The 25,856-nt window shown below is 41.7% G+C and overlaps 1 protein-coding gene across 1 annotated transcript in view; it reads right to left on the bottom strand.

Moving 5' to 3' along the window:
* kiaa1549lb (KIAA1549-like b) overlaps window positions 1-25,856 on the bottom strand; it is a 49,401-nt gene that overhangs the window by 5,435 nt on the left and 18,110 nt on the right. Inside the window, 16 exon segments of the mRNA XM_026378753.1 lie at window positions 750-979; window positions 1,961-2,085; window positions 2,979-3,109; window positions 5,734-5,924; window positions 7,266-7,301; window positions 7,385-7,548; window positions 8,025-8,196; window positions 8,676-8,827; window positions 9,716-9,775; window positions 14,200-14,368; window positions 15,102-15,235; window positions 15,511-15,730; window positions 19,908-20,023; window positions 20,144-20,237; window positions 20,239-20,645; window positions 23,868-24,236. Of these exon segments, the coding sequence (XP_026234538.1) occupies window positions 750-979; window positions 1,961-2,085; window positions 2,979-3,109; window positions 5,734-5,924; window positions 7,266-7,301; window positions 7,385-7,548; window positions 8,025-8,196; window positions 8,676-8,827; window positions 9,716-9,775; window positions 14,200-14,368; window positions 15,102-15,235; window positions 15,511-15,730; window positions 19,908-20,023; window positions 20,144-20,237; window positions 20,239-20,645; window positions 23,868-24,236 (2,770 nt within the window).

The raw sequence follows: 25,856 nt of genomic DNA, 5'->3' as shown, positions 1-25,856 counted from the left end.
AAATCTGTGCTGATATGATGACATCAGCTGGGGTAATGTATGTTGCACACACTCACTAAATAGCTGCTAAAACCCTTATGTTGCACAGTTGGATATAAAAATGACCATCCGACTCTTCACTAACACGTCAGACATGTTATATGACAACACTGCTTTCTGCTCTGAGTGCACATTGATCTGATGTGGAGACTAAATCTGCAATAACTGAAGACTTTATGAGTGTCTGTAAAGCAGAAGCAGAACAGAACTAATATATTTGAGTTTCAACACTCTGCCAGTCCTCTTAACTCTATTATGGAAGCCCAGGACTTGTGTCAAACCACGTTGGGTCTCTCAGTGTGTACTAAGACAGGATCATGACAATTTTAGAGAAAATAATTTCACTTATCTAGGAGCTAATGTGGTGAGGAAGAATTCAGCAGTTACACATTTCTACCCTTTGTCAGTATCCCAACAGACTAAATGTAAAATACCATGTCACCTGCATCCTATTGTGACGAAGGGCTGTGTATTGGCAAGAATGTGGTGATATGAGACGTATCTTTGCGTGTAAAGTGTCAATTAAAAATTAAGTCTTTTTGAGAATTAATCACAAAACATAATATGATCATACTCCAGTGTACTGACATTTTCTTATCAATATATTCTCTCCCTAATTATGAGTCTTTAAACTATAAGTGTCCTGACATCTGTTATATTTACACTCAGTCAAACCCACGTTCCACTTGCTGTTCCACTCTCTCCCTCACCTCCTGTGAGACTTCACATAAGTGGAACCTCGCTCATCATCAGGCTCCCCGGGTCTGCCATGCTCACTGGCTGCCCTCTCATGGCCATGCCGCTGTCTCTGCGCTAAAGCTGGACCACTGCTGCTGCCGTCAGTGGAGGGGAAGTCATAATAGCCCTTCCTCTTAGCCTTCAGCCTCAGCTTGTTCCTGTAGTGCTCGATGTCTGACTTCTGCTTCAGAGCCATGTTCACCTGCAGAGAGGAAAATGAGCGCAGAATGCAAAGGAACATGGGGAGATGAGAAAGAAGAAAACACACGGTTCTCCTTGATGTGTGTGAAATTGTTCTGCTTTGTTTTAAAAGGCATGTGCGGATGAAAGATTAGAGGGTTCATGAAAATGAGACACTCTAAAAATTTCAGTGTTATGTAACACTGTGAAGTGTGAAGTGCTTATTGTTTACTTTAAAACCTATGTTTGTTCATTCAGCTAATTTTGTGTATTGTTGTATTATAATATTCTGAATATTCAGGGGAAACACTGAGATTCTCCACTAAGCTCATTATAATAATCACAATAATCATATTTTTAAATAGAGACACAGAAGGAATATGTCTGTTATCTGCAGTTATCTTTTTAAGCTGCCTCATCTGAACAGTTATTACCTTCACATACATTTACAAATTATTTTTAAACAATGCAGCAAATATTCAAATATTTTATATTACAGTACATGACCAGATAAGAAACACATTACACAATAAACAAATTTAGTTCAACTTCATAAAAGATCCAGTAGTCTATGTAACACTTTTTTATCTTAATCTTAATCTTTAATCTTAATGTGAAAAGGTACTGTAGAAGCCTCCTGTGATCCAGAATCACTGAACATCGCTGCCATCAGTGCAGAGATATTCACTTCTAAAGGTTTTTGAGTCCTTTTAAGAAATCAGAGGGGCGTGCACGTTGACTGGATTGCTTTCGTGTCTCATCCTAGCACTAGCTTAAGTTGCATTTTGTAGTTTTAGATGAACTAACAACGCGAGCAAGCGACCACAACTGCATCACATTTTGATTCAAATCTAACGCTAATTCTGAAATAGTCCCAGCTTCAGGCTTAATGTGCGTATTGTTTTAAAACTGTAAAGCACATTGCTCATAGTAAGACACTGATAGAGAAAAATAATAGCTGTATGCACATGTTCATTTGTTTATGTGTGTATATGTGCATCACCTCTCCATTGACAATGTCTAAGTCCTGGCTGCGGTCAGACGATGCAGGGTGTGAGTAGTTGGGCTGAGCCGCCATGGGCTTTATGGAAATGAGCTGCAGGGAGCCAGACGAGGTGTCATATGGATCTGAAGAACAGACAGGGAATTTACCCTTAGAGAGTACAAATACCACACTGTCACACTTCTTCTTTGTCTCTCTGTCTGCTGTTTAAACCCTTCTCTCTCTCACTCTTGCTGACACTGGGGAATTATGTCAAATCTGTCATCTGTGTCAGCAAATGAACAAATGAAGTGGTGGACGGAGACAATAGATTGCAAAGATTGCTTTGGCTTCTGAGGTTGTGGCAATGCATTTCTGTGATTGATGAAAGAACCTGACTTTGCGCTTTCATTCCTTATCTGACATCAGACAAACTGGATTCAGCTCTAGTTTCGCTTAACACAGCTGATGAATTATTCAAATCCACCCATTAGTAAAATCATAATCTAGTGAAGTTGATTCAATTTACAAGCAGAGTATTAGAATTTGATTAATTTAACTCACGCCCACCACATGTGGAACATTTAGCTGCAGTGAACAACAAAAGAAAAATGAAGGGCTTCTACTTAAGCTGCTCGGCGTCCCACAAGAACACAAGATGTGAGGATTCATTGGGTCCCGTTGTATGTTTTCATTGTTTTGGCATCAGAGAATGTGTGCATGTGTATGTGTTTCTGCAACAGCAACCGCTACTATGCCATATTGTATCATGTCAGCAGAGTGTCTGTCTCATGCATATTCATCAGGTCCATCTCTGCTTACTGCTGAGTGGCAACCTCTCTGGCTATAAAAAAAAAAAAGCTGCAGTGGCAGTGCATTTCTCTTATGAGTACCTGTGTGCATGAGAACTGAAATGAGAAGTGTCTCATACAGGAGGGGACAGGAAAATATTTTTGGCATATATGACACATCTGACCTTGTCTGCAAAGGAGCCGTAGAATATTAATTATAATTATTTGCATCAGCGTGCGACTCTCACCGTCCCTCTTGCGCGTTCCCTCCTTTGTCAGTTTCTGCTGTGCTGTGACTTTCGGCACTGTCAAGCCCCTGCCGGAATTCAGCTTCTCTGATTCGTTGCTGATGACGGAACCGTCCTCACTCGGCAACTTGCTGCAAGTAACCATGGCAACAGGAAAGGCGGTGAGCTCTCAGGAAGCTGGGCTTACAGCCAGATTATGTCATCCCTCTCTTTAACAAACTCACCTTCGCCTCTCTCAAGCACCAGCCCAGTAAACATAGTGTATTATTATTGTTTTGTTTTTTTTTGCATGATAATAAAATGCGTTTTAGTTTTGCTCATTTGTACCCAGGCCAACACTAAAAAACAAAAGGGTCAGGTTTCACATTTTATGGTAGCAATGCGGAAGAACACTCGTGGATTGATTCTTCTCTACGTTTCAAAACCAGTGTCTGTACAGCACGTGTCCAGGGTGAACTAATAATGATTCTTTCATTAATTGGACAAACAATTGCTTCCTCCAATTGTTCTTTCACCAGCTTCAAACACTGCACTGTAGTTGGAATTAGAGTTGATCAAGCAGCAGAGGACCACAAGGCTGAAAGTGACATCAAAGCACCATGGTCTATCCCCTAATTGTCTGGTAAAAACGATAAGAGAGACAGTGGAGCAGCGGCTGCCCTCTCCTGCTCTCAATGAGGCAGCGCTGCAGAGAGGAGAGTTCGCTCTATGCCACAGATGCAGACTTCACAAAGGCATGTAATGTGTACAAACTAAAAGAAAAAAACATTTAGAATATGTTTACACTTACACGCTGTGACCTTGGCATTAAAGAAAGAAGGACTTCATAAAAGAAGCAGTGGTAAATGACTACAGCATTTTTTGCATGATTTTTTAAAAATCCAACATACTGTGCTGTACATGTTGACATCCTGAATTAATAAGATCTACTATCTAAATCTTTTTGAAGTTAAATAATACCTAACTAAGCTCTTCAGGCTCTGACGGAGAAGAGGCCTCCGTCCTTGACAACTGTGAGAAAGGTACAAAGCTCTCTAAATTACATAAACCATCTGTAAGTTACATAAAGTATCTCTGACACGACCATGATTCAGTACATTTCCACCACTTAGAAAAATGCAACCTCACAGCACCACTTCAACACGCATTTTAGGACAGGATGTCACTTCAAACATGTCGCACAACAAGTGAGTGACAGACGTCAGCTTCGCTCAGACATCAACAGGAACTGTGAATCTACACCTGATTGAATGAACACAGCATTCGCTTGTCTGAAAATGGCAGAGAGCTGATAACACGATGCTCTTGCAGCAATGCTAGCTTTGCAATAGATGTAATAATTTATATACATGTACCAATGTACTATATGTACAAGCAAGGAAGAGACTTATAATGGAGGCTTATAATGTCCACAAAATAGCTGATTGAAAACTGGTTAAACCCTAATGCATCTCATAAAAAGTTAGGAACCTTTAAGGTCAATGGTTTGATAAATAATAAATGAGACAGAGTTGCTGCCTCAGGAGTCTCCAACATCATTACTGCAGGTCCTCCAGTCTATAGATTCCTTATTCTGTCTCATAAACGTTATTTATCTCACTATCCTGCAAAGGGTTGAAGAATTATGCCCTTTTGCTATTATGTGATTAAATAATTTAGCTTGATTTAACATGGCAATTCATCTCCAAATAGGACCACCGAGTGTCAGGTGAGGGAGATGGTTAGTTTCACCTGCCCATACAGAGAAGTCTGTTATCACTGAGAGACAGGATAGAAAGAGGACAAACAACAGAGCCGGAGGGATGTGTGCATTTTAGCATGATGCCTGTGTCTGTGTGACCCAGGAGCTTTTTCTGAGAGAGATACGACACACACACACACATGCACACACACACTCTGGATGCTTGCCATCAGTCTCTGTTGAAGAAGCAACATGCTTCCTCAGCTGAATCACGCTAACATGTTAACTCACACAAACACAGCTGAGACTGACGCTGGCTGAGCCAAGTCTGAAAACCTTTAATAAGAAACCTTTACAGCATGGTGAGCTGTCTGAGATAATCTGATACGTGCTGCACAGACGACGAATACTTTAGATGTACCACCCTCACATTAAAATCAACGATTGTGTCTCGTTAACATCTGAGAATGTGTTTCGTCCCAAGCATAAAGAAGACACTACAGTATTTGGTCCTATACTAAAAAGAGAAGTATTCAAGTGTTAGTATGACTCTCAATCAGCTAGTATCAAAATACTAGCTGTAAAAAACTATTCTAATAAACTTAAACAGTTTTATAAATACACTTTTGTGCTGTTTGCCATGGATCCAGCCCTAGCTATTTCATGTCTCTAATCTCTATGTCCATTAGAGCACATACACAAATATGTAAACAAACACATCAATCTAACTTGATTAAAATGTTCTCATGTCTTATTTTCTCCTTTGTCCTTGACTGTTTTGTAAATAGATTCTTTCTGATTTAATCTAACATTGTAATTATCATAAATACTAAGCACGCTGTGTTTAACCTCCAAAATAAAATCACATCCTCTGTTAGACTGAATATCAATGAGCCATTGTTTTGCCAATTTAAGTTAAGCATGGCCAAACTTTATTCCAAGACCAAGATTATCTCCGGATGATCGCCACTGTGTTACTCCAGCTCCAGTTCAAACATTAAGATTGTCTAAAAGTTGGGGTTAATAAAGTAAATTCTTTTGTGGTACAGATTAAAGTATGACAGACGATGATACCTTTTGTGTTTGTCAGAGGTGAGACTTTTCTTGTTGGCCGTTCCGTCTTTCTGCAGGGCCTTTTCCAGTGAAAGCGGTGGGTCCCGAATTTGTAGAGACATCACAAGTGTATCCTGACTGACAGGCAGCGTCTCCTCATCTCCACCCTGTTGACCCAGGTGCTGTTTGGCATAGTCAAAACCCTGGACTGGCTGATGAACACGTTGATGGAAAATAAAGAAAGATAAAAAAGACAGCTTCAATAAGACTGAGTTCCTTTCACATAAACCACCTTTAGTCATAAAAAACTAACCACTGATGGCAGATACCTATCAACCAACTAGAACTGACACCTAAATAGCTCAAAAATGAATCTTTTTAAGTGACGTCCGGAAGATTTAAGGAACTGAACTGGGATGACTGTGCTGCTGCGCTTGAAACAGATAAGTCCAGACTAACTGAGGCACTTTCTCATCCTCTTTCAAATTCTTGTCAGAAAATGACTCACAGTGGGAGGTGATTTGCAGACTTTCCGACAGAAATACAGTAATGAAGTTTAACATAAAAACACATAAGAGCCGGAGAGGGAGAAGGAAGTGAATTACAGTGGCCTACAGTACCTGTACTGTACCTGTCCACATGTTAATACAGAAAGGTACGGTAGCCGCAAGAGTTCAAATCCACACACACTAACACATGCACTGAAATATTTAGCACTACTCTAATTGCAGTGTCATAAATTGTAAGGCACACATCACTGCCTCAGTGCAGCTGAGCCACCATGAGTCACTGTGCAAAATCAATACGTGATAGATCCAAGAGTGAAGAACGTGCATCCTCTCTCTCTCTGTAGTGTGCACGCAAAAAGAAAAATAGAAAGAGTGTTGTGCCAGTTCATAGAGTCACTCTGTCTCTGAGTACTTCAGACTTTTCTAGATTTTGTATTACTATTACTAGACACAACTGATCAAGACACACTCAGTAGTATCTAATCTTTTTGGTGTTTTAGTTACTGTACAAGATTAGAATTTGCAGGGCTTTCGATTCTATGTAATAATAACTTCACTGGAAGTAGCACTTAAGTTGCTTCCCTTGCATCTGCAAAGTGATATATTAGACTTTATGGCTTTCTCTCTAATGAAATTCCGTAAATACAGCAGTGATATGTGCTGAGTCTCTGCATTTTCTTTCATCTACACTGATGTATGACTATGGCATGACAGACATGGAGGTGGAAAACACTTTTCAATCTTCATCCTCATTCTGCTGAAAAAAACCCACCAACTTCATAATAGCCATTCTCTGTACAGCTTAGTTTTTTCAAATATACCATCTGGAGGCTCCTGTAGAAGCTTTTCATCCAGGGATATCTCATTGTAAAAGGTCTGTTCCTCTAAAGTGCTGCTGCTGTATCCTTAGTTGTCATCAGCGCAGCAGGATTTATTGAAATATATCATAAGTAATGTTTGCACAGAATCCCATTTAAATCCTACTTTTGGCCTAGTTGAGCCCTGAAGATGAAAACATAGATGTGTAAAGAAAAAGGCAGATACCTGGTGATAATAACCCACATCTCGCCGATATGCCATCTGAAAGTGGAAGAAAAAGAAAATGTATTAAAACGTGTATTTCAACACAGACAGATACAAACAGCAGAAAGAAAAACAGACACCTTAGCTCGGGGATTGAGGTTGCCGATGGCATCAGCTTTAAAGTCATTTTTATTCTTCCTGCACAGCACAGCAGTGATGATGATGATAATGAGTGTTACCACAGCAATAGGGGCCAACACTGCAGCGATTATCCAAAGGTTATTAGGGGGGTTCTTGACCACAGCTGAAAAAAGACAAGTACTTTTCACCATCATCATGTCATTACACAGCATCAAGTAGACTCTAAACACAAAATGACACCCGTTAGTTTATTGATTCGTTCACTGGAAGCGTAATACACAACCTGCTAAAGCATGCAGAGGCATCCGTCACACCCACACTGAAAACAGCTCAACCTGATATACGGTGAGCCTGATTCAGCTATTGTAGGCAGCAATCTATTTGCGAATGCAGCACGATCTCACCCTTTCCCCCTTCTCCCTGTCTCTGAGCAACACTGCAACCCAAACAATGTCCTGCCGGTACGATTCAGAGGCATTAGAGAGCAATGAGCTTTTGCAACCTTTCCTTCGACTCCCATCACCCCGGCACCAGCCGTTCTCCCTATACTCAGCACGGGTCGTGTTTTGGACTGCACGTCTGTCTGCTTGTGTTTATGTCTGTTTGTCTAATTGTCAAATCGACAGATGCTGTGCTTACGTTCTGCTTGCAGCTGGACAAAGTAGCCCAGGGTGAGCGCCATGGTCTGAGAATCCACCGTGTTCAGGATCTTGGCAGATGATGAGCCTGATAACGGAAAGCCGTTGTGCTGGATGTAGTAGGTCATCTCTGCAGGATTCTTCAACCCTGACACCCTACGGATGCTCACCATCTGATTGGAAAAGAAAAGCACTGACCCTGTTTCCTGGAACTACACTCATTATGCTGAATGGCTCACATTTCAGAACTGATAACAAAAGTAAAATCATGCATCTGGGCACATGGGTCTCATGAGAGGTAAAAACACACGGACAGCAGAAAGTAGTTGTTTAGTAAAACCTTCAACCTCTGGCGTGTTTTGCAATTAGCAGATGATGAGCTGCGAAACTCTCTAATTATCAGGGGTTGACCACCAAGCAATCATGCAGAAGCGCATATCACAGTGTACATCTCATTAAATATTCATATTTGAAGAAATAAGCCAGCAAAACTATTGGGTTAATGCTTTCATTAGACGCCTGATTAATGTGCCATGGCATTCAGGCAAAACATCAGAATAAGGCTTTAAAATGATCGACTGTTTTCATCCTCTAACCCTGTGAATCGTGGGCTGTTTGCTCTTCCCTGTGGGTTGCCGTGCCAGTTTCTTACCTGGACGGTGTAGCTGCCTACAGTAGTGGCTCGTCTAAAACGAGTGCCCTGCTGGCTTGCCAACACAAACAACTCTGCCAGCCGCTGCTCCATTAGACTGGCAAAGCTTTGGTACTGTCCCTCCAGGCTGGCGTTATCCACATCCTGGATCACTGCAAATGTAGACGGCAGGAAGAGAATGGCCAGATGGTTGTTAAGAGAGAAAATAAATTGTTGGCGAGGAAAGAGAGCAGCACAAAGAAAGAACAGAAAGAGGCAAAATTAGAAATGTTTGTGCATGAGTGCGTGTCTGTGGGACAAAAAGACGCTTGAGTGTCCTCCCAGTTTTCATATTCCAGCGTGTGTATTCATGTGCTGTAAAAGCATGATGATACTGGTGGTTAACTAAAAATCTACAATACAAAAAGCGCTGTAACAAATTACAGTGTATGAAAATGTCAAACGTTTGTGGCTCATTGAGCAGAGCACCATGTTAGTGGTTTCACTGAGACCTATGCATAATGTCCAGACTTATGACAAGCTCATGTTGCTTTATGTCTAAAGCACTGCAAGCTGCTACCCACCAAAACAACGTCATGATAAATAATAAGTTAGTGTTTCCCTGAATCTCATTTGAGACGGTCAAACATCACCTAATGCAGCTTTAATGTGTTTCATTTTATCAACAGTTGAAATTCAATGAGCCTGGTTGGACATCTTGTTCAGTGTGAGTAAATCCCATTACCTGGGGGGTGACCTTGAACTAACTCAGCCTCTCATCGCTGTAAGTGCATGGTTAAGAGCCACACAAGCTGATCTGAAAGACCCATTTGTTACACAGCAAAGCCGTGTGGGTGTCCTTGAACACTGTAAACCGTATTCTAGCTGTTCAGATGATGTAGTCATTCATAAAAGCCCACATAGTAAATATTAAACCGCAAATAATCCAGGAGTAGTATGCATCTAATTATTCCTGTGAAATTAGGCACATACACATAGGTGAGGTCAAATTTTAGAAGTTAAAGTTAAAAAAAAAAGATTTGAAACTATGATAATCCTACCTGTAATAACCCAGAAGTCTCTGGTTGCAATGGAGGTGTTTAGATTGTGATACTCCAGAGCTGCAAAGGAAAAAGAAAAGCATTAGCCCAACAAACATCTACTGTTTGTTTTACCATAGTATTTTTATTTATATTTTGCTATTATTACCACTACCACATTATTAATACTTATTATTATGTTGTCAAGTGGTGGTCTCGTCAGCCAGGTAGTTTGTATTTGAGGAACTCTGGCTTAGAAATACACAAAAAATATAGACCCTTCTGACAAAGAGATGGGCCGTTGGCACATTTTGTGTGGTTGAGATCTCAGTTTAAAAGCCTTATTATCACTGCATGTCAGACAAACGCAAAAGCAAGGACAGCTTTAAGCTGCCTGAGCTCTGGTTGTCTCTGTGTTCTTGTACATCTATTTCCTGCCTGATTAAGCTCTTGTGCTGGAGGCCGGTGCAATGTTTTGGGGAATGCTGTGTCACTGGCCTGTGAAAGAAGTCTAGCTACAGAAATGTACACTCAGGCATAACACGAGGGGAGAGGGATGGGTGAGATGAAGAGTAAGGCTAGTTAATGGATAAGGCTGTCAGCAAAATCAGTTCAAATCTGCCTCTATGTTTGAATCAAATTAATCACTGAGGACGTTTCACATGTGCTTCTACTGTTGTGTGATAAAAACCTGTGGGATACAAACGGAGCAGCATTCGTGAGTCAGTCCAACAAGTAAAAAGAAATGCATTCACCTGAAGCATCTTAAAGCCGTTATTAAAACAATGCTCCACATTTTAAACTAGAGCTTTAGGTTGTAGTTTGCACAGACTGCTCTAGTCTAAAAAGAGACATTCTGCAAAAAGCCTCACTCACATTCCACCTGAGAAAAACAGTTGGAGAGCAGAGGAGGGGGGGGCAAAAGAGCTGAGCGCATCCGTCCAGCCTACACCAGCTCCACAGGAACGGTGGAGTACCCGGTGCCACAACCAGGAACTTCGGAGTGGTGTGAGTGCACAGGCTTTACTGTTAGAGCAGAGCCCAAGGTGGTATGAGAACCCCCCACTGTTAATTATTTACTTTAATAATTGGCTTTGAAGTGAGAAGGCAGCCGCTGCCAGCATATGCTCACACCTCCTGTGAACAGTGTAATATCACTAATGGTGAAGGTACAAAACAAACACTGTCACATGCTTTCTCTTGCTCTCCCGTCTTGCTAGGTTTTCCTTCCTGTCAGTCTCTGCTCCCTTAGAGTCTCTTCTCTTTCTCCGGTCCCTAAACTGCTCCTCTTAAGTTAATCTTAATTTAAACAGTGTGTAAACTGCTGAAGTGTCTGTATCTGTGACACTGATGCTGTATTCCCATTCAAGAGCTGCATCTTTGTGAGGCTGAATTCGTACCCAGTTTGCTGCCTTACGTAAGAACAGCATCAGTTGTCATTATTCCCATAATAATGCTTCAGCAGGGGGACAACTGCACCTGGATTAAGCCAGAAGGTACAAATCAATGACACAGGTTTGTCCAGAAAAAAACTTACTGTATGTGTCAATTATGTAGTAATAATGAGAAGAGCAGAACATCCAGCACCAACTAAAAGGTGGAGCAGCCGCCTGATAAAAGGCCAGTGACTTTTTAAACCAGGTTAGATTTAAGCAGCCTTTAAAACCCAAACACTCCTGTAACAGTGCATTCATGCAGTCCACATCCACTACATCCATACATTTGGAACAGGATTTTATTCTGTGACAGTGTCTAATTCATCAGTCACCTGATGTAAAGAGGTAAATGATGGAGACATGCATCTGTCTCTACAAGTTAAAATGTCACAGCTAACACTGACCTTGAGCTTACTACTGATATTCAGCATTAATTTGTCTTCAGCCTTCCTTTCTAACACACAGTAGTACCTCTGTCTTAGCAGCACTTGACCGTATGGGAACTTTTGCTTGTGAATTCTGCTGAATATGGTCGAGCATGTTACACTCCGGCAGATTAACCCACTTGCCCACTGGGATGGGTAAAGAAGAACAGGAGAGTTTTTCTTATAAAGTGCTTTCAATACTGGGGTCAGCTAGATGGTAATCCAAAGAAGCATTAACTCTGTGATCTGAAGCATGATGGTGCATAGCCAGAGCTCTCTCTTCTCAAACTGACCACAGTCTGGATAATGTAAGGCACTGAAGCTGGTTAGAAAACACTGACATTATGCAAAGGGAGACTTTAAAAAGAAGATGTGCATTTTCAAGGTGTTTCAAGGCATTTTCAAGGCTGCCTGTCTCCTTGACCTGCTGTCTTTTTATAGCTTTTCTTGAGCTTGATGAGCCAGGACTACATTATGCAAGAAACCGAAGAAACCCTTTTGCACATATAAGCTTTAAATACTGTGTCTACACCGGAGCTGCAGTAAGAGCAGCACATTAGCAGAGCAGCAGCTTCAGTTCTCTGTCAATAGGAAAAGATGAACTGTGCCTCGCCTGGAAAGCAATTGAGAGCATCAGCATGAGCGCAAAGACAAACGGTGTACAGGAAGTTACACTCACATTCTCTGACATCTAAAAAATGATTTAACCGATGCATTTAGCTTTTAGTGTCCAATAACTGTTGCTTCACTTTGTTATGATGATTCATGATCATCATGTCAGACTTTATAGTTTAAGCTGTTTACTGCTCATATTTGTCAGGTATTATACAACTAAATTGTTTTTTTATATATATATTTTATTGATCCCCACAAGAAAATTCAGTTCAGTGTTCAGTGTCCATGTGAACCAGGAATCAAACAACTGGATGCAGTTTATGGATGACTGTTCTATCAAGCTACAGTCACCCAAATGCAATATACTGTGCATGGGGCGTCCAGTAGAAAGCTAATTTGCAGATACCACCCCTGGTTAAACTTTCAAATCGTGTGCTAGACTTCTCATGTAAGGCAGCATCCTCAGTTTATTGTAATACCTGTCATTGTCAAACTGAAAACACACATTCATAACAAAAATTGGCAGTGATAATGCTGAAAACAAAATATTTTTCATTGAGCTATCAGATATTTAGTCAGATTTTACACATTCCTCACCTTCCACTTGGCAACAGACACTTTATGTTGCCTCATAATAATTAACTATATAATATTTTTGTTGTAGACTGTAGTTAATGTATCATACAGCATATTGTCTGCAGCCTATGATTACTACCATGCTATAAACTTTAATATAACCCAGCAGTCCTTTTTTGTTAATTAAAAATCTTCAATTATTGTTTGCATGGAATCACAGCAGTGATCAATTCTTTGCAGGACTGGCTCATGTCAAAAAAGACCAGAGGTTTGTTCAAGCACAGTATCGAATGTAGGTCACCTGCATTTTGACAGCACTCAGAAGCTAACGTGTGTGTGTCACTGTTTGTCTGTAAAACAGAACAAAAGGGACTTAAAGAATAAAAAGTGCTTCAGATCACATGCAGCGTTCCATGAGTGAAACACAAGCTGCTCTGAGGCGCATGTAGACAGCTGCATTGATAATAAAAAGGCATCTATATGATGAGGTGGACGAATAAAACAAGTGGCTGAGACTGACGAACAGGGAATATTACTTTGCTTGTGCTTCTGTCTTATATCTATAGAGGCTTTGAGTAGAATAAATCAAGCTCTAGGGCAAATGATGGAAAACATCACTTACTGCTTCCGAACAGTGGCAGTTAAAAATCTCCTGTGAAACAACACTGTTCAAGTCTCACAGCTTTTGTTTACACTAACAACACGGGGGAACTTCAGAATGTGAAGTCTGGTCTCTGCTAGAAATTGATCCTGACACAGAACATTTCCAGGCAATTTTTAGATGAAACTCTGTTTAAGGCGCTGAAATCAGCAGCTCAGTCATCAGTTCTGACACCTGGTTTGGCAAAAGAGTGAATTTCTTTTTTAGGGATCAATACAGTATCACAAAAATGACAGTTCAGCATCTGCCATATCTACTGCAGAACACTGTGCATTTGATTCCTGAGCAACGCTGAGGATGGAAACAGGCTGCACACTGGGACTCTACTGGGATTGCAGTGTAGACTCCCACTGATTCCCTGTCACTCTTCATTTGTTTATCTCTGAGTACAACTCTAACACAGACGAAGCGCCAGGCTGAGTGTACCCTCAAAGGAGGCTGAGATTAGTTGTGTCTTTGCATCTACTATATTTAAGTGACTCAATCATTAAAAAAACAACCGTGATCATAAAAGCAGCAGAACAGTCACAAACATCCAATTACTGGGAAACTGGATGTCAGTAAAAGCTGGGGATTGAATTCCTGAGTTCAGCTACAGAATAGATGCATGTATACCTTCTGAAGTGGTCCAGTCAATGGGAATGGAAAAGAAAGAAAAGCTTAGGAAGCATCTTTAAAAGTTAGATCAGGTCTCACGCAATGATTCTCAACAAAACTACATCAGGTGTCTCTTCTCATAATGATGTTGCTCCTGACTAACAGACATGTCTCGGAATGCAAATTGTAACTTACGCTCAGCAATGATAAGTGGCGGATAGAAGAGGAAGTAGCCCACCAGCTCCGCTGACAGCTGACCAAGGAGATTTGAGGCAGTGGTGCCATTAATGACGACAGTGCCATTCCTCACAGTGTAGACCAATGACACAGCAGGAGAGCTTGCTGCCTGGGAGACACTTAGCATCTGGAGAAAAAACAGAATCACAGAGGCTCAGAGAAAGAAGAGGGCACAGAGAAATACATTTATAACCACATAAAGCATTTGGGACAGTGATGAGCAAATATAAAATATTAGTAATATCTTAAAGAAAAGCAAAATGACAGTTAAATCTTCGAAAAGCAACATGTGCTGGGAAGCTGGCACGGCATGAAAGAGTGCAGAAATATTGCAATATCATTTTTTTCTCAACCATGAATAACCATCATCAAATTTAACATAGGATCCATATTAATGTGGCAGCTCATTAAACTTAATACAAACACTGTCTCCCCAAACATAATTCATTTGCATCTCAGAAGCGGCTCTTGTTTAAAAGGCAAAGCCTGATGGGACGATTTTGCACAAATTGCACACAGTTTGCATTTGTTTGTAGCTGCCAAATCACCAAAGTCACATGGTAATACTGATGTGTAACGGGAGACACGGCTGCAGTTAAGTCTGTTCTAATATGCCGCAGACTATTTTTAATAAGCTCTAGTACAGACCGTCATTAGTAACCTCCATTTGGGTTAATAGATGGTTCATTATACATGACACCTTCCAAAAAAAGCATTGTTAGGTCAGATATCAGATCCATTTAAGTACAATGACACCAGAACGACACAATGCACACATTTTAACAGTGGCACTTGGTTCACAATTACAGTTATAGCACTATAACTCCTACACTGTGCTTTAACGTGTTACACTGCAGTACCTGAACAGAAAGCCTGCTGTTTGTGTTGAGCACTTTGGCCTGCGCTTCAGAGAACACCTTCTCAAGCCTCTGTTCCATCATTTGAGAGAATCGACAGGACCGTGGATCATCGCCTGCTCCCACAAACTGCAGCACTGGAACACAGAACGAGACGAGACTTTAAAACTAACACTGACTGCATTTTTAAAATTGTTTTTCGGATGCACCAACATTGTGTTTTCTCTAACTTGGAGCCTGACTAGCAGTGCAGTATTATCATTTCTTCCTCTGATGTGGTATCACAAGATTCAACTCTTCTACTTCTCAAACGTATTAACTGCTGAAATTGCTCCAGTGCACAATCACAGCAGGAACAAATAGCAGTAAGTCCCAAGCTGAATCCAACGTATTTTTTTAAACACTAGCTGACCTGTTTTCAGCTGGAAGCCACTGGCTGGGACGGGTCTCCATAATGCAGCTGGGAGGGGCAGGGCCGTTACCATGGGAAGGTACTGTCGCAGATCTGCAATCAGCTTATCACGACCATAGGACTCCAAGCCTTCCAGCACTACAGAGGGGGGATAAACCATGTCCCCTCCAGTCACATGATAGGCCACCGTCATGTTGGGTGAGCCAAATACAGTCTCCACCTGACAGAGCAGAGTAAAATGGACATACAATTAGATGTATTTGAGCGGAGAGATCTGAAACACATAAAGCTACATTTATCATTAAAACGTTCCATTTAATTAGCCATTAAAACAAAAAAAGGCCACCAGGATAGATGCAGTCACTCAAACTACTTGCCACGGTGGTCTATGGTCTCTGTTTTTAGTGGAAACACCAATGTGTCCTCGAGCGTCCGCAAACAATGTTACAGGAAAAGACGTCGTCAGTGCAGAACATGACTGTTGTTTTGATGACAGCTGCCAATGCTCAAAAGCATGACATGAATACTGATGTGCGTGGTTTGAGTGGCAGTAAAGCAAAATACCCAATTTCCAATGTCCAAAGGAAACTTGATGGCTGCTATAGTAACTGAACAATTTATGAGGACATAGCTAAGAAAATAGAAGAAGAAGAAGACTGACATAATAACTGTGCACATAGCTTTTGAACTTATAGCAGAAATAACACAGCAGTAATGAAATTTAAAGGAACTATAGGAAGGAGCACAGGGAGAACTAACAAACTACAAACGCCTGCTCCACCACACTCAAGACGAAACGTAAAAGAAACTGATCTCAGCTTTCGTCCACTTTACAAAGTTCAGGGCCTGGTGTCATAAACCGTGTGGGACAGAAGATGCACTTCATGACCCTGACACAAAAACCCTGGAAATGTAAAGTTATGTTGATTTGTATCATTACATACACGGCAAACACGGCTGTAGTATTTATATTTGCTGCTGTGTATAGTTACTGCTTGCCTCTGTATAGATGGTTGACACGTTTCATCTCTTAGTATGCAGACTATTTTAAAAATACCACCACAAGGTTTGACAGTGATGTCCTTCCAGGTTGCCACTGTTTTTACAGCTAAAGTTTAGAGTAAAAGTGTTACTTCTACTGTTCAGAAAGTTCTTTCTAGATGTTTTGACATGTCACAGGAGGGAAAAGACAAACACAGTACATTTTAAATGTGGCTGCTTCAAAAACCCAGTTCCAGGATCTTTGTATCATACATTCTGACTCAGTGTCTCACAGTCGTGTCTAACTGTCTTAAATCATTAATGTTATTAGACAAATTAGCTCTATTATTTTTTATTTAACAAACAAAAATCCCTCCATGATGTAAAACAGTTACAGTTACTGTAAGTGGCCAAACCGTATGGTCCTTCATGTAGGAGCAGAAGGTGTTAATCAGTCATGTTAGCAAATGAGCCGAATGACATTTTATATTGAGCTGGATTGGATTGATGAAGTACTAAAGAGCGAATTGCAACTTTTCGCTAATGAGACCATAAGGATCACGAGAGAGTGATCGTGGAATACAGATATGTGGAGAGAAAACCAGGAGGGACTGAAGGCTGCTGGGAAGAGATGAGCAAAGCATGGGACAGACTGTTAAATAGGGAGTTTGGGACAAAGAGTCTTATGTTCTTTCACTTCTAATCCAAGAGTCCAGGTATCACGGTGTTCTCGCTGTCACAGAAACACAGGTGAAATCTGTGTGTTTTGTATCTGTGTGTCATGACAAAAAAAAAAAAAAAACGTGTTTGTCAGTACGAGTCTGACTTCTTGGTGAACTGTGTTCTCAAGGAAACGGAAAAGGGAATGATGACAGATGTAGTGAAACTAGGTGTGTGTGTGTGAAGGAGAGAGAGGTGAAACCATTCAGGTTTGTTATCCAAACCCATCTGAAAGCCTGTGCTGACAAGGTAGCTCCACAGGCCAAAACCCTGAGAGCCTACAGTCTGTGTGAGTAGCTGAGAGTCACCACTCTGCCTCCTCACAATCCAGCCTTGTTATGAGCTCTGTGAAAAGAGCCCCTTATTATCACTTCATCCTCTCAGGCTTCACCCATTTGAAGGTGTTATTAAGAGATTGCATTTCAAGCTAACTGCAGATTGGTAACACACCCACTAACTATATCTCAAACAGTGTGAAAGACTGCCAGCAGGTTAACCCAACTGATCTCAGTTTTGGCATTTGCAAAGTTTCAAGACACAGGAGAGCTTAGACAATAGACAGACTCTTTGCACTCACCCCAACCAGTCGAGGCAGTTGGCCGCCCACCCTGAGCCTGGTTCTGCCGGAGGTTTCTTCCTCCTAAGTGAGTTTTCCTCTCCACTGTCTCCTGGTGCTGCTCAAGTGGGGTTTTATTGTTTTTTATATAGTTCTGTATACAGTTATATTATGTAAGGTCTTAAACCTTAAACACTGTAAAGTTCCTTGACATGACTTCCGTTGGGATTTGGTGCTATACAAATAATTGAATTGAATTGAATAGAAGTGAAGGATGCAAAAATAGCTCGGTTTCACTTTTTTAAAGGTTCAAAATGGCTTTAGTCTTGTGGCTCAATTCATTTAGTCTATTTCTCATCATCTTTTTAGCATCAGCACGGCACATCGCTCTCCTCCCAGCCATTTACAACCTATAATTAAACACAGAAGCAATTTCCCTTGCCAACAGCTTGCCTCCAATTGGATAAGAGTGCAGTGCTACTAAAAGGCACCCATGCAATGTTGAAATGGGTGACAGTGGCGCACTGAAGCAAGACACCTTCAGAGACTACAGACATGTGAGAGCACTGACCTTCAAATGGGCAGGACAAATACACAGGCGTCACTCTCAATTATCTGATACTTCCACACTGAGAAGTACAACACTCTGAAACTGCAGCTATATAGGTAAACACGCACACACGCAGAAACATGCACACAGATGCACTTAACACTTGCTCAAAAGTGGCAACACTCTGAAGACACTCCAGGCTGCTGGAGACCAGGAGGGGACACATGCCGCCTGCTTCACATGTTTGCTGCACAGTATGCACGGTAAATAGATAACATCCTAACGCAATTAGCTAACAGTTAGGACATCCTCAGCCCTATTTAACAGCCTAAAATATACACATTACTATTTTTAACTGACTGCATTTTAGCATAGCTTCTTGTAGCCAGGAGGTGCTCCTGTTACACACTGAGAGAGAGAATCATTTTGGCACAGTGGGAACCATGATTGGTTCCACAAACGGCTAATCCGCAGACACAAAGATCATTGTGTATGCACAGATTCTGTGTGTCGTTATTGTTGGGGAAACGATGAGACTGGTTTGCTCCCGAATATTTGTTAAACCAAATCTGGTGTTTTTGATCCCAGGGTACAACAGCATTTTGGTGAAGCATAGACGGAAAATAAAAGCTTGTCTTATAATATATAAATAAATATAAGGGAGTGGTTTTCATCTACAGCACTGATACTGTCCTAATCTACATCTTGTTTTAGTGTTGGTACAGTTACTCAAATATGTGACATCACCCTCTGCCTTCTGGGACATATTCAGTCAACCTAATTTCTATATTAGTCCTCATCTATTCTCACATAACCTATATGAGTGTCCAAGTCACTCTGCCACATTCAAAACAGCACATTTATGGTCAGACCAAGATCAGAAATGCTTCACTGTTATCGTGTTATAACTATATTTTCTTATTAGTCCAAGACTCAAGGTAAATAGTTTGGGTCTGATAAAAAGTAGATGTCAAACTGTTAGAATAGAAAAAATACATCTATGACATTTGGGGGATTGCAGCTTCAGCAAGACTGACACCATTTTTTTTTTCTTTTATGGATTAATGTAATGTTTATTTTTGCATTAATTTGGATTCTGACTCTACTTTTTTTATGTGTCTTCAGATTGTAGACATCCTGTCACAGCTTTTCAGTCTGTGTCTGCCAGAGCAGTAAGAAACTGTCTGCATGTCAAACCAGCGTGTTACTGAAAATCTGCATCAGTTTAAGATAAAACAGTCATTTTAAGTTGTGACACTGTCAGTGCTGAAGAAAGTGTTTGAAGTTCTTCCATGATTTGCAAACTTTTTACAGATATATCATTTTTTATTAGGTAATTTGATACTACAGGCATTGCACACATGGACCTGTATTTTTAAGACATACTTTTATAACGTGATCTCCATGGAGTACTTTAGGACAGACTGATGATGCTGTAGCTGCCATTTTAGTTGCAGGGGAAACTTGGATTTAGGAGGAGCCACAAACGCGCACTAAATCATACAGCTGTACCTAATAAAGTGGTCATTAAGTGTGTCTCCAGAGGTAATTTTCTTGGGTAATTTACAGTAACCGATATTAATTACTGACCTGTGCTTGTGCAGAAGTGTCATTCAGAGCCTTGCGGAGGCCCTGACTTAGTCCTCTTCGCAGGTTCTGCCTCTGGATGCTGTCCAGCCTGTTTCTTCTCACATAGATGGAAACAACTGAGAGAGATGACGACAAAGAAGGACAAAAAAGACAGACGCCAAACAATAAGAGAAATAATAGAAATTCACCGCTTCATGATTTTTTCAAGGCTGCAGCAGAAGCATTGCTTACTGTACCTGTTTTCACCCACATTCGCTCTGTGATGTTGCACTGCTGTGGTGGAGCCTCTGTGGTGGTGGTGGTGAAAGGAGAGATGAAGTTGGTGGTGGCCGCCTTGGGGGGGGCTCGTTCTCGGTACAGGTGGAGTGAACGTTCTCCTGCTGGTTTGAGTCCTGATGGTTGTTGTGGTCGTTGTTCTCCTGGTCACAGTTGCAGGCTGTGGTGTGGTAGTGGTGGTAGTCTGTGTGGGTCCAGTGGTCACGCTTGGGGAAGGCATGTTAGTGGTGGGGTTTTTAGTTTTGGTGGTTGAATCTACAGTTGTGGTGGTAAGCTTCACAGAGGCTGTAGTGGTGTCCTGTGGAAGGGACAGTGGTGGTACCTGAGATGTCCTCTCTGTGGGCCCAGCAGAAAACACAATTCTGCCAAATTCAGAGGGGACTAGACTGGCCTCTTTTTCTTTGGGGAAAGTGAGCGCATCTGCTCTGGCTGTTCCAGCGTTTAAGCCATCTGTCCCAGCCTCTGTAAGGACAACAAATGTGTCAGTCACTTGCTGCGTTTGATCAGAATCTACTGATGCTTTCAGACTGGGCAACAAGGATGAAAATGTGGGTGGTACAGCTTTTATGGAAGATGATGCTGCGTACATGCCTGTTTTGGCAGCTTCAGACAACGCTGAGCTGGTCACCTGATGAGCTTTAGCACCACTGAATGACGGTGAGAGTGGTTTGGAAGATGAAGATGAAAACGTTAATGCTGATGATGGCATCAGCTCTTCGTGTGGGGTTAACCTCTTCACTTTAGAAGCAGTGCTACTGATTTTGTGAGTATCCGAGAAGCTGTGTGCAGCGCTGTTTGAAAGTGTGACAGCAGTATTAGCAGCCAAATGGGGGTTGCTGTTATTCACCAAAGCAGCAGAGGTAGTTTGTGAAGATGCTACAGAGTCAGTAGTTATATGAGAGAGGGGCAGAACACTTTCTGAACCCCGTGCTGATGGAGCTGCAGTGTTTACAATGTCCCTTCTATGCACACTGACAGCCACAGAGGATCTGAGATTAGCTGGAGATAAAATCAGACTCTGCTCTTTAGATTGTGATGTTCCTTTAACATATGTAATAAATGGGTGTTCTCCAACAGTTGGATACTCTGAATATGGATCACTGGCGACAAGCGTTGGATCACTTAAATTCAATATATGCACATTATGCTTTTGTTCGTTTCCCAGCTTTGGGTGTTCATCTGATGGGCCATCTGCTGGTAAATGAGAATTTGCCCTATCAAAGCCTGTAGATGTATTTTCTGATTCAAAGGCACTGCTTTGAAAAGACACATGCTTGGTGGGTTTCCACTTTGTATAGGGTGCCATTAGTTTCGTGCCAAAGCTGAAAATAGCACCCAGTGTCCCAGTGCTGCTTTGTCTATCACTGGATGGAGAAGCTGCTGCAGAGGAAGTAGTAAAGAGATTGGTTGCTTGTCTCCCTAAATAAAATGTTGATTTATCACTGCTCACGCTAGTGATTGGTCCCTGAGAGCTGGAAGAAGAGTTTGCCCTTGGTGTTGAGATGATTTCTAACCAGGAGGAAGGAGAAGACTGCTCATAACGGCCCACAAGTGTCACATCATGGTCTCGAGAAAGGATTTTAAGAGGTTCTAATGCCGCATCAAATGTTACTGGAGAAAAAGGGTTCTCAGGAGGATATCCTCTGCTGGAACCTTTAAAGCTTTTATTCAATGTAAAGACATCTTTGGTAGTGATGAAAGATGGAAATTGTGTTGTGAGCTGCCCTGATGGAACAACCTTCTTATCAAACACTGTGTCTGTGATCAGAGCAGACTCCTCATTTTTATTAAGTGAAGCATAAACTGAACTCTTCTCAGTATTTGTATGGACGTGTCCAGCAGGACTCTTTCCATAGGACATGTGAACACTGGAAGAGGGCACTGTTTTTACATTCCCTGTGCTCGTTTCTGCATCAGAAGTCGAATGAATGCTGTGATTAGTTCTCTCAGATTTGTTAATATTGGCAGAGACTTCCGCTAATGTCACTGTCTGTTTAGATTTATTGGGAGATGATAAATTAAATTTGTGGGAAAACATTAGTAAAGATCGTGTCTGTAGAGGTCTTGTTCGGGGGGATGATGATGTGGCTTTAGATCGGTCTGCAAAATTTACCTCAGTATTGGCAGAAATGCCAGTGATATCATCAATATTGTTGTGGTTTGGACTGCGGCTGACAAACGAGGGCAATAAATATGTAGGCTGAGTGGGGTGTGGGGTAAAGGTCTTATGTGCTAACCTAACTGGTAACGCTAAACCAGAAATATACACTCTCTTACTAATGGAGGAAAAATCTGTTGGTGTCTTCTGAGTTGTGACCTGTGGAGACCTTGGTTGTGTTTCAAGGTCTTGAATGTTTATGACACCATTTATTGGAAAATGAGGTGAATCTGAGTCTGATGTGGAGGAGGCTTTTTCTGGTCTGGTGATCAAGCCCAGAATGGAAAAACTGGTGGACTCAGGCCTCGACTGTTTCAGCGAAAGTGAGTTATTCTGGTGATCTTGAGCGGAAATAGGTTCGGGCTCTGCTCCTGCTATCACTCCCTGGTTGTAATTTATATTGATGGCAGGAACTCTGGGGCTGCCGTGACCTGCTGCCATCAGTAAATCACCAGGATTAGATGCATGCTCTGAGGACACCGTGCCAGAGTGGATAGGCGTAGTGCCTGCAGTTTGAAAGAAAGATGTTTCACTAGGTGGGGTCTCACTGGAAACTGCAATAAATGATCCAGTGGGTCTCAACGTTATTGCTCGTGATACAGCTGGATTTACAGCATGTGAAGTGAGAGGCGACGTGATTGTATCTGCGATGATTTTGTGAACAAAAACCTGACTGTCTACTTCTTTCTTGTCTTCCTTTTCCACATATGCTGTTTCGTTTAATATCTGCTGTGTGATATGACTAGAAACTGAATAGCCTTTAAGATGGGCATGCTGCAGTGCTGATGTGAGATTTGGTGAATCCACCTGCTGCCTTTGAACAGCCTGACTACCTTCACTGGAGGGAAATGAGGTGCTAATTTCCACATTATTGGCTGATACCGAGTCCATACCTGGGTCCGGGGTTTGAGTGCGTCCATGTAAAAGCTTATTAAGATTTTGTCCATGATAAGGGATATAAAATGATGTATATGCACTGGTTCTTGTTTGTGTCTTTATTATGTTAGTGCTTGCACTTGTTCTAATTCCTTCATAGATTTTGTCTGCTGATGAGTGAAATGAGTATTGTGTCACTTTATTGCTCTTAACAGTGCTGGTTTCACTTGGAAAGGGTTTGGCTGTAATGGTTTGTAGTCCCTGTGTACCAACTGGCTGGTCAACAACCGTAAGAGTGCTGGAGTGTGGGGTCGTCCAACCCAGCAAAGCTGCTGGTGATAATGTTGCTGCCTCTGTCAGAGGGGCAGGGCTGGACACAAGCCTTTGACCTTGAGATGACGCAGCTTTATTTATGCGCTCAGTGGAAGATGACAGAGACGCAACAGATGGTGGCACAGAGGAAATGGATGGAGCTGATGAGGACAATGACGATGACAGCGAGGAAGATGATAATGCTGATGATGAAAAAGATGATGCATTCTTATCTCCATCCACATCCAACGACACATGCGAAGGCCTAGCAAGATGTGATGACAGGGTTGCATCCTGAGGTGGAGTGTTGTGTTGGTGAAACATGCTGTAAGCCAGACCTGAGCTGGCGGAGAGACTCCTGTCTCCCACAGATGACAATGAAGAGGACATCTCCGAGCCCTGGCTGAAACTATGTGAAGGCCATTGGGTGGTATGGAACTCATCCCTGGTGACAGTCGGCGAGGTTCTGCTTTGATCAAGGCTCACTGGATGTTTGACGGTTCCAGCCATGACGGTCAAGACAGAAGAAAAGGCAGGCTGCCCTGATAAACCTCCCCCCTCAGACTCTGAGTCACCAACTGAATGGACGATTGAGAAAGGCACCTCCTCCGCCACCGACAGGTCAGCCAATGGCCGAGCAGGAGCAGCTGTAACTGCAGGGTCTCTAGGTAGTGACGAGGAGCCAGAGGCATCATAGGTGGATTTCTCTGATGATAGAACAAAAAGGGAGATGGAACTTTAATACTGACCAAAATATAGCAAAGATCAAACTACACATGAAAAGCCACTTTTTACTACTTATGGGATGTGGTGATGATCTGTTCTATAAAATAACAAAATAAAAAATCAGACTATCTGAGCAGCAGCGTGTGCATTCATTTAGCCTGCATGTCAGCAAACAACTGCTTTGTCTAAACATGACAGATGAAGTCATTATGAAGAGCAAACTGTGTAACCATGTACGGCGATGGATAAGACATCAGAGTTAGAATAAATGATAAATCTACTTTCAGGTATGATACTTAAATCTGTTCTTATCTGGTAATCATTTTAAACCAAATGTGCTAAGGTGAAAACATTTCACAGCAACTTCTCACACCTTGGGCTTTCTTTCTAAGACTATCAGCCAGTACACCAGGGGCAAACATTTAGGCATTCCCAAAGGAGAGAAAAAGAGACAAGTGGAACAAATAGAATTATTCCAGAGACGGCACCAATGCTCTCTAGTATAGGAAAGATAACGCGACTTCTAAAAACATACAATGGAACTGTGTTACAACGTTCGAGACTGTGCCTCGGTAAGAGGCAGAAAGAGATAGCAATATGGAGGCTTACATTAGAGTGGCTACCACAAATATTCTGGAGGTGATTAATGCCCCAAGACGGTCAACGTGGAGTTGTCTCATCCCCTCCTGTACTGGGCTTTCCTTTTATTCTTAGCACCCCCTCGACACATCCATATGGCGGCTCTTTTATCCATTTATAAAGCTTTGCAGTCCTATCACATCTCCCACCCCCTCAGTGCACTTGCACTGCTGAAGTGCAACCAGTCAGCACTCACATACAATTCTTTCAGTGTCAGAGAGACATGAGCAGGAGGGAAACTCAGTTTAGGAAAAAACCTCCTGACAAGAAACATTTACTTGGAGTCTGGAAAGTCACATACAAGTGATTTGTTTCTCATTCTAGTCTGTATCTGTCTGATGAAGTTCACTGAATAAAAAACATATTGAACATAAACAGAGCTGTCCTGCAGAAATGTGAGAGCCGTGTTTTCCGGATTACACATGATGATTAGCCCAAGGGGGGTGTACTCATGCAGCTGCCACTGTAAAGCAATCATCATAACATCCAGTTATCTGCACATTAAAAGTAAACTGTAAAAGTTCCAGGTCACTAATTCTGAATGTTAACTTAAATGTCACCAATATCCCAGAGAATTGGACTAATGCTCTGTATAATTTGTTTTCTGAGGGATAAACTACTGAACGGCCAGCGTACATTTCTTAAAGACAGCCCCTTTGTGCTCTGTTCATGATCCCTCTTTATTCCATTTCTTCAATAAATCACTAATGTGCTAAAATATGTGATTAGTGAAATTGCTATACTGCACTTTTTAATCCACTCTTAGAAGCTTAAAGTGATATAAAACAAAGAGTGGGAAGGAGGGGAAAGTATTCATAAAAGAGCTATGAGATAACCGAGGAGATGTGTCCTGCATCAAGGCCACTGAGAGGTCAAACCACTGAACAAACTTCCTGCATCCCCCCTCTTCCCCTGCTTAGCACGCCCAGCAGAAACATGATTTTGGGTGCATGGGACGGGGG

This window comes from Anabas testudineus, chromosome 3 (genome assembly GCF_900324465.2).
Source record: "Anabas testudineus chromosome 3, fAnaTes1.2, whole genome shotgun sequence".
In the NCBI taxonomy this organism is placed as follows: Eukaryota; Metazoa; Chordata; class Actinopteri; order Anabantiformes; family Anabantidae; genus Anabas; species Anabas testudineus.
Note: the sequence above shows the minus strand (reverse complement) of the source record. Positions and strands in the feature narration are given on the sequence as shown.